We start from the raw sequence: 10000 nt of genomic DNA, 5'->3' as shown, positions 1-10000 counted from the left end.
CGGCAAATTAATTTGCTCAGCCTGTACGTCTAGTATCAAACCATAGGGATTTCTATTGGCTGACGCCGTGGACGTCATCCAATCACAGCGCTCTATTTTGTTAGAGAGTCTTAAGGCGGGCTTAACAGGATAACGACAGTCCTGCGACGGTGAACAACAAGGAAGGTGGCTATGGCGAACGAAGAGCGGTTGTTGAATCGGCGTTGGCGTCAACTTTGGAGGAGTTGGACTTGTGCTTTTCTTTGAAAGTTGAGCAACACAATGCACTTAAGTCATTCCTTTCGAAGAAGGATGTATTTGCCGTTTTGCCGACCGGATACGGATATGGTCGTAGCGCTGGCCTATTGCATGCCTAGGCAGTTTGAAAGACAATTCTCTGCCCACCCCTTGGATTAAGCGAGGTGAATGGTTCGATTCCAGACTATACATTTCAATGATATAGGATGGCCCGCCAGGCTAGCAGCCTGGTACTGTATCTGCAGTAGCCTACAAGCTGCAGTATGAAACATTATGAAATATATGAACACTGATAAAAGGCATCCAGAACAAGAATAAAGGGTAACACTTTACTTGATAGTATCGACATAAGAGTAACATGACACTGTCATGACTCATGAATCCTAACCCTAACCTCTAACCCTAATCCTAACCCTAATCCTAACCCTAATTTGTTATGACAAAAACCGAATGTTACTTAATAACAGAAGCGTTATGTCATAAATGTTTATGATTTGTTTATGACACATTCATGACAGTGTCATGTCACTCTTATGTCGATACTGTCAAGTAAAGTGTAACCGAATAAAGTATGAAAGATTTCAAACCAAATTTACAAATATACAAAAGTTTGTCCATAAACACTGGTCTTTAATGCATAAACAACTCCATCAAACTATGGATTTGGATTTGAGGCTGTTTTTATGACTGGACTACTGTCATCTTATTGACACCTAGACACCTGGGAAGACTTCTACTGTCCTCATGTAGCAATACCGCAATACCTGTGAACACAAGAACCCCCAATCCCCCCCCCCCCCCAAACACTGCTGCAGTGTTGACCAACTACTGCCAAGAGCTACAGGTGTGTCCACAACAGCAACTTAATGTCCTGCCTGATGCAAAGGAAAAAAAAAAGTTACTAAGCTCACAGGAGCGAACAAAAAGCCATACAGCAGTGCTGATAGACTTCCAGATCAGATGAGTTCAGTAGGGTCTTAGAAGGGCTGAAGAATTCAGAAAATATTATGGCCAACTAAACAGATCATGGCAACGCTTCGAGGACCAAGCGACGTGCCTTCAAGCCCTCAGCCATAAGCTTCACTCTGTTCTCCCTCCCACACAGGGCTCCATAACCCAAGGCTGACTCAAAAAAAAAGTGCCGCTTTTGAAATGATGAACGTTTTCTGAAACTGACCTTGTTAACGCACCTGGCTTGATAGAAATTCTAGCCAGGAATTTGTTAAATGGTCAAGAATGAAAAAAAAAAAGAATCTCTTTTAGGTTTGAACACCACACATATTTTTTGAAGGGATTGAATAATTCCAGATTCTACCTCACATGACTAACCTTAAGGTGAAGACTGCGCTGAAAGACAGTCTTTCAGCTGAACATTCTTTTTTTGTTGCTCTTGAGCTTTTGAATTTCATCTAGAAAAAAATGGTGCTATGCTCATTGGTGAAACCAGCTCTGAGCACACTGATGTCAAGTGGCACAGACCTCTGTAGATATTTTTTTTTTTTCAGAGAAATTTACAATTTCTCATCTGTGTCTGAAAGGACAGTACAAATCTATTATTTAGTGTCTGTATGCATGCAAGAGTTTAGGAGGCGGATGTTGACTAAAATCCCCTCCCTTCTGACAGAAGTTCAAACTTTGAAGGAATGAAGGAAGCCAGTGAACTGCTCCATAAAAAGTATCAAGAACAAGAATAAAGTATGAAAGATTTTCAACCAAATTTGCAAATATACAAAAGTAGGTCCTATTGTATGTATTTAGTTACATCAGCTTGCAACATGAATGTGTATCTGAAGCTCTATGTTATCAGTGTTAATCGCAAACAAGTTTGTTTTTATATCCTATGGCTGACAATAATAATAATGTCCTCATTACTAATTAACCATGCCATAATGCTTATCAGTATGAAAACTATAATGTGCTATTGGGATAATTATTCTACATTCGGTAGAATAATTAGTCAATGTGTCAAAATATCAAAAATGTTTTCCGACAGAATACTGCAGGTTTGTCTTTACATATGCCAAGGACTGAAGAAACTACATGCACACGTGGGTTACACACCACACACACACAAACACACACAGATAAAGGATCTTCATCTCAAACTAGATTGTCCACTTATAAACAGCAACAATGGGTTTCATATGTAGCGCATAAAGAATCGCCCCTAATCCTCCTCCCTGGACCTCACTGATTTTCCAACCCTGGTCAACGTCCTGGCTGTTTTCTGGCTGTTCATAAAAAATCAAATATTATTACTGAAGTGAAAGTGACTGCGCAATAGACTTAATAATGCCAATGGGTCTTTGTGAGAGAAACATACATAATTTGAAAATCAATCATAGCCGTGTTGTCTTTTTAGAGACAAATTATCCAGACATCATTTTTCTAAATCATATCATAATTTTATATCTGACAAATGTATCAAATGTATAGCATGCATTTTAATTATGTATCTGTTTCAAATGTGTTAACATATACAAATAATTTGTTTACCAACATTTGTTTGTTTACAAACACTCCTTTATGTCCCCTAATATTATTCAAGAGTCATTATGAGATGATGTACAATGGTGTAAGGCATTTAATTGAAGACTCAATTATTACATTTCCTTTTTTTCCTTTTCTTATTTATCTTCATTTTAAAATTAAAAGATTAACAAAAGACTGAGTATGAGTATATGCTGTGGTCTAGATTTGCAGTAAACTATGCAACATGCATTTTGTGAGTACGCCACATACTGGCAATCACAGCCCTGCATTTCTCTGCTCAGTTCAATTCCATTCATGGTTCACAAGTTCATCTCCACTGGGATATTAAATATTTTTTTCATCACAACAAGTACCTCACTGAATCGGAATACAGCCTACTGTCCTATTATATCACTGTGAAGGTCACCAAAGTTGTCTTTACCCCCATCACCCATGCTATATAAAAAGGGGCATATTATGGAAAGCCATTGTGAAAGTTATGTTTGGTTTATATATCAATACACCAACTCGATATGATTTGAAATAGCTCTCAGAAATGCCTCAACACAAATACATTTCACAGCAACTGTGGTTTAGATGTCACATAAAGCAGCACATACATTCCAATTTCAATGTAGCTGTGACCTTGGACACTCATGGCACTCATGCATGGCAACTCACTTTCACACTGGAGAAATCAGCGGCTGTAATATAAATACATACACACACACACACACGACATATGCACACACACATACTGTACACACACACACACATACACACACACGTACACGTACACGTACACGTACACACACACACACACACACACACACACACACACACACACACACACACACACCATTTGGCCATTCAGAGAGGATGTGCCCCTCTGAGGATTTCGGGATGTATGGGTCTTCGGTACTTACGTCATGGTCCCCCCCCCTCTCTCTCTCACCCTCTCTCTTCCTCTCTCATTCTGTATTTCTCTTACTCTGACTTTTTTTCCCCTCTTGCACTCCTTCTTCTACTGAAAATAATGAGCAGCTTCCTGTGCCTCCTCCGGCTGAAGGGGTGACCAGCTGCTGCAGACAACAGGTTAGGTCCTCTACAAGGATGCATCCTCATTCTTCCCCACCGGATGGGGTTCGTGATGTCTGCCTCTTCTCTTTCAGGGCTAGAAAAAGGCCAAGGAGCAGGTGGCACTGGCCTGACCCATGCGGCTAGTGTTGGATTATTTTGCGTTTGTTTGCTTCCTGTAGAAATGGCAATGGTTAGGACTGACTGAGCATATGTATGTGTGTGTGTGTGTCTGTGTGTGTGTGTGTGTGGGTGTGTCTGAGAGAGAGAGAGAGAAATTCAGTGAAAAGGGACAGTGATGCAACCAGGGGTCTGTTGGTGACAAAAGAGAAGCACTGAATAACATAGCTGTAAGATGAAGCACAAGAACGAAGACACTCGATGATAAATAATAATAAAAATAATAGTAATACTAGTCCACTGACACATTCCATCGGGCAAGGTTAAAAATGTCATAAAATAAAAAAAATATGTGCTAGATGTTGAAAAATGTCGAGTGGAAAAAAAGAGCGACAGGCGAGAATGCCTTATCCGTCTCAAATTCTCTAAGAATCACACGAAAGCGGTAGAGGCTGTATGCCCTTGACGATTGTTTGTGGGTGCGTAATAATTTGGCCGCATGTTTTCTTTGAAGATTAATTTCTACTCTCTGGCGAAACAAAACCTTTTGGCAACCCTTAATATATCCGGGAAATGATTACAATCAATTTATTAGCAAAGGAACCCATTTATTCCACGCTCTGAAGCTTATGAAGTCGTCACCAACACGGGTTTTACAGGCCTCACCATCGTTCTGCTTCACTGCAAAAACCTTGGCGCTCTGAATTAGAAAAAAAACACAAGTTATTGTAGGCCATTTGTTAGAAAAAGAAAAGAAGACAGTAAAACAGTAAAACGGAAAGAAAGAAAAAAATATGGTAGGATAAGGAAAAGTAGGCTACAATTACTGTTTTGTCTACAAAGTATTGAAATATAGGATCGTCATAAATAAACCCACGACAAGGCAAATATTGTAATATAAATATGTCACAGGCTTAGCAATAAAATCGAAGAATTAAATTAAATTAGTTGGCTGCACAATAAACCCTCTTTGCTTTGGTGATGTCGAACGGTGACTTCGGTCACTACAAAATAAAACGGAAGTTAACTTCAAGAGCCTATTTTCTCAGACAATATGGGTAGCTAATTGCAGAGGTTCAAACTGGCTGTGCAAATGAAGTATCTCCTACTGTATGTAAAGCTAATTAAGCCCTCTTCACCGCCAGTCTTCAGTAGACCACCCACGTTCTTATTTGAGCGCAGCAGACTAACAGAAAACTAAACTGAATCACAGCAATATTTTCAAAAGTTTCTATCCGTAATGTAGGCTATTTTTTCATCTAGAATTGAATACACGCTGTCGGGATCTAATTGCGAAGCAGCAACTCAATAGCGCTTTCCTTCATTATTCGAAATACTTTGATACCTTTTTGTCAGAATATGTAATTTGGGCCATTTGTATAGCATACAATTGTTGGCTATAGAAAACAGTCGTTTATGCATATGTAAAGTTTGTCCATTGTACATAAAAATGTTAATTCAATACATGTAAATTTAGCCTAGTTAATAGCCTACATAGGCCTGCATGCATCACCTACCCATCTTGGTGTCAAGGTCATCACATTGAATTTTGCAATAAAAAAAAAATCTTTAAAGAAATACCATTTAATGCACTAAAATAAATGACCTTCAGAGCATATACATTCCCTTATCTCACTAATAGGCTTAACCATCTGACAGGGATGGGGTAGATTCTTTATTTTAAATAACAACAGAAATGCAATCACAGATGTTATTCTATAGAACAGGGAATATAATAAATGCAGCTGGCTGAATAGAGGGCACATTACACTCACTCAGAATCAAGTCAGCATACAAATTCATTTCTATACAGTAATTTGATACGTCTTCCTAGCACTAGCTCCACGAAAACAAGAGCTTCCATGCAGCCCTTGAAAACACCAATTCCCCAGTAACCAGCTGTTTGTTCCTTACAACAATTGGAAACTTGACTGACACGCAATGACAGTTTAAGATGAAATTACAATATGGCGACGACGGTGATGAAAATTGAGGTTAAGGTCTGACTATTTTGCCGCTCCATTTCAATCTGTGTTTTCAATTGAAAGGAGTGATGGAAAACCTCGGCTCTGCCGACAATTGACACATGGCAGCCGGAGGAGCCCGCGGCCCACATACAAATCCCCACCCAGACCCCCCTAACACCCTTAAATGGAACATTCACTGTGCTTTTGTCTGCTGATACGGTGCCTTCTACACCTCTAAACCCACATCTTTGTGGGAGGGCCACACACTTCTGCCCAGCTAGACCTCTGCTTTTTCAATGTGTATCTCTCTCTCTCTCTTTGTGTGTGTGTGTGTGTGTAAGTTGGTTTCTCTATTTGTGATTTAGATAAAGAGAGGAGAGTGCACTGTGCATGGGTGTCTGTGTGAGTGTGTAAGTCTGTGTGTGTCTGTTTTTTATAGAGTGCGTGTGTGTGTGAGTTTGTGTGTAGCTCTAAAGGACTAAACTGCTGCCTCTATTGTAGCACACAGTGGCACCCGCTTTGAAACAAAATGGCTGTCTGAGTAAGACGTCTCCAGAGAGCAACAACACCGTGATGGAGAAGGAAGAAAAAAAACGTGTGGAAAATATTCTTTTCATCTCCGCCAGGTTATATTCTTGCCACCCCTTCTCGTTTCAGAACCTTTTCAATTCAAGCAAGATTTACATGTTTTAAAGTCATGCACCTAAGATGGATGGAAACGTGGGGAAAGAGCAGAGACTCTGGCATGTTGACTTCACCATTCAAATGTGTATCCACTGAGCAAAAGCTTTTAGCACAGGGCTCTCAAGTGTGCGCTGTCTATATCACGATGAAAGCCAATTGTTAGGTAGGCACAATGTATCACATGTGACGAAAGCTGTCTCCCTTTCCATAGAAGGCACCTGGACACAATCAGACACTACTTCTTGTTGGCTTTCAGAGTCTTAGCAAAGCACACATACCACAATGTGCTGATTCTATGCAATGCCAGACTGTTTGTGTGTGTTTACAGACAAATTCAGTTTTTCAGGCAAAAAAATGAAATACCAAAATACCAGGATGCATTCAGACATCCATAAGTGGGCTAAAAACAAGATCCTGAGTGTGTTTTTGTGTGGACTACTCAAGGCCATACAAACATTTTCTGTGATTAATCTGACCGATTCCACCATCACAAACAGCTCTGCATTCGATACAGAATTTTTTGACTGACTCTCTGCACAATTATATTCACTTACATGGCTCTCTCCAAACACAGTAGGACTCCGCTCACCTCATCTGCTTATTGTGACTGGAGTGCGGATACACCACGGTCACCTGTGCTGTGATGGGGAAATATACAGCATTGCATGTACCATCAATCAAATCTGAAGACTGTGTACTGAGTTACTGATGATACTGAGATGTCCGGAGTGGATTGGTTTGGTACACTTTTAGATTCAGCCACAGACGCCGTGCCTGTGATTGAGCTAATGCCTGATAGATGAATATGATGCACTATGATTAACAATGCTGTGTGACTACATCTAATTTACTCATGATGACTGTAGAGACTGTGTAAAATGAATGACATTCTCACCATTGAAACATGTTCAAGAAATTCACTTAATCTATTCATAACCCTCAAAACATCAAGAAAAATCAATAAGGCCAGACACCTTCAGGCTAACATCGAGGCTTCCAGTCTTGACTTCATGCTAATGTAAGACGCTCAGAAATTATATATAGCCTCGGAAACATAGAGACGTTGAGCTATAGGCTATCCTCGCTTGAAAGAGCTTGGCACGCTACGAGAATTGAAGATATACTATTGGTAGGCAAATTAACAATTTCATAGGCATTAAGCCTTAAAGGTAAATGTAACCAATATCACTTCAGTTGAATGTACAAGTAAACTCACATGGTCTACTGTAACAAAGTAGCAAATGGTAACAAAGGAAACTTAACCAGTTCACAGAGGTAAACTTGACAAGTTAGAGATAACAGATACACCAGATAAAACAATACAAACCCAGAGATAGGGAAAGGGGGGGAGAGAAAGAGAGACAGAGAGAGGGAGAGAGAAAAAGGGAGAAGGAGAGAGGGGGGAAAGAGAGAGACCCAGAGAAGAGATCCAAGATGGGAAAGCCGAAGAGCCCAGGAGGACCAGAGCCTCCACTTTTATCATTCACTTGGGCCACCCCCGACTCATCAGAGCCTTTGTTGTCTGAGGGGGATGGGTGTGGCCCAGGTGGATATCATAACTTTATGCTACAGTTTAATTCTTAATCTACAACTATGCACAGATACATTCAATTGTAACGAAACCATAATCAGACTGTTGCCCACATTACAAGTATTAATTCAAGACCAAATATGAATGTATTATTCACAACACATATTTACAGAGCAATACTGTATGATAATGAGGTTGGCCTATCTCACCATAAGACATCAAGTAGGCCCAGGACTGAGTTACCTCTCAGTAGAGGGGCCAGAACAAGGAGCAAATGGTCACTTTATGCATGAGCGGGTGTTGGGGATCTTTGGCCATGGCCAGCTAAGACAATACAGATCAAACACAGGTATCCACACATGTAAATTGAATGCAAAAGGCATTCTTTAGAAATGCAAAAGGTTTGAGCAAAAAACGGGCCTTACACTAATATGTAACTCTATCTTGCCAGCCTAAACACATTTCCACTGTGATGAAAGCACAGCGTCTCTACTCTGCAAGCAGCTCAACTCAAGTTAGCTGTTGATTACACCTTTAGCAGGTGAAGCATGTCAATCATCCCCAAGGGCAGCAGTGGCCCTCTCTCTTGACCTGCTGGCCCGTCTGAAAAGGCCGGTATCGGTATCGACGTCTCACGGCGGGAACAGGAACCTCTCCAAACCCCCATGGTGCGGCGCTTCCTGTGGCAGTGGCAGACAGGTCAATGGCACCCAGCTCCGGCCCCCTGACGGGCCACACACAGGGACACTCGCAGGCCATCGATTCTCTTTAGCCACCGACACATATACAACCACAGAAGGAGTGAATGGAGCTCCACTAGCCAATGGCAACAGTGAGAGAGGGAGAGAGGGAGACAGAGAAAGAGAGAGTGGGGGAGGGAGAGAAAGGGAGGGAGGGAGAGAGGGAGAGAGAAAGAGAGAGGGAGAGAGAGGGGGAAAGTGAGAGCAGAGGAGAGAGTGTGAACGCTGCAGGGCTCATAAGCTGGATTGCTGACGGCTATAATGTGGTACAGTACCTGAAGAGGTGTCGCTGTTTTTGCTGTCAGCTAGCATTATTCAGAGACACACACAGACACACACACTCACACACACACACACACACACACACACACACACACACACACACACACACACACACACACACACACACACACACACAAATACCCACACAATTAAAACTGCACAGGCTCAAGAGCACACAAGAGCAGCAAAAGGCAGCAGGAGTCAGCCCACAGACCCAGGATCTCCCATGGTGGCAATCCACATCACGGCCCTTCTAATCTCCAGCAAGGGAGGAAGACCGTGTCTGAGTCCACACTCACACTGTAAGGCCCCCTACCCCCCCCCCCCCCCGACACACACACACACACACACACACATCTCAAGCCACCGTGATAGGGTCGGGTCGGGTCCCGATGGCACAGACAATGCCAACTCAGCCCCTGCAATGCGGATGGGATTGGTATGTGTGTGTGTGTGTGGGGGGGCTGGGAGCTCCAGATGGACCACAGCTGTGGTTCACTGGACCGTGTGCTAACGCCCGACGTCAGCTGCCTCGCCGGTGCGAGCCGAGCCGAGAGTTACGCAAGGTCCGGGCACTTAATGGCAGCACAGTGACTCACCCCCTTAGACATAAAGAGGTAGAGAGAGGGAGGGAAGGATGCAGGGAAGGAGGGAGAGAGAGAAAGAAAAAGAGAGGAAGAGAGATGGAATGAGCAAGAGCTAGAGAGAAAGAGATAAAAGAAGAGAGGCAAAAAGAGAGAGAGGAAGCAAAAGAGAGAGAGAGAGAGGGAGGGAGAGAGAAGGAGAGAGAAAGAAAAAGAAGGGGAGAGAGATGGAGAGAATGAGAAAGAGGCAGAAAGTGAGAGTGATAAGCTCACAAGCTCCCAGAGCAATCGAGAGGACTGAGCCAT

At 42.2% G+C, this 10000-nt stretch overlaps 1 protein-coding gene across 5 annotated transcripts in view; it reads right to left on the bottom strand.

Annotated features, from left to right (window-relative positions):
- The window catches only part of ppm1ab (protein phosphatase, Mg2+/Mn2+ dependent, 1Ab), a 62914-nt gene that overhangs the window by 26123 nt on the left and 26791 nt on the right, over positions 1-10000 (bottom strand). Inside the window, exon 6 of one of the 5 annotated variants that reach the window (XM_042094505.1) lies at positions 4475-4606. The exons of 1 other annotated variant lie outside the window; for it this stretch is intronic. In XM_042094505.1, coding sequence (XP_041950439.1) covers positions 4490-4606 — 117 coding nt within the window. In that variant the 3' untranslated portion in view covers positions 4475-4489. Of the gene's footprint in view, positions 1-4474; positions 4607-7140; positions 7196-9690; positions 9713-10000 lie in introns of those variants that run through there. 3 more of the 5 variants (XM_042094514.1, XM_042094509.1, XM_042094512.1) reach the window with 3 other exon arrangements.

Source organism: Alosa sapidissima, chromosome 6, assembly GCF_018492685.1.
Source record: "Alosa sapidissima isolate fAloSap1 chromosome 6, fAloSap1.pri, whole genome shotgun sequence".
Lineage (NCBI taxonomy): Eukaryota > Metazoa > Chordata > Actinopteri > Clupeiformes > Clupeidae > Alosa > Alosa sapidissima.
The sequence above is the reverse complement of the archived record's forward strand: the minus strand, read 5'-3'. Positions and strand labels throughout refer to the sequence as shown.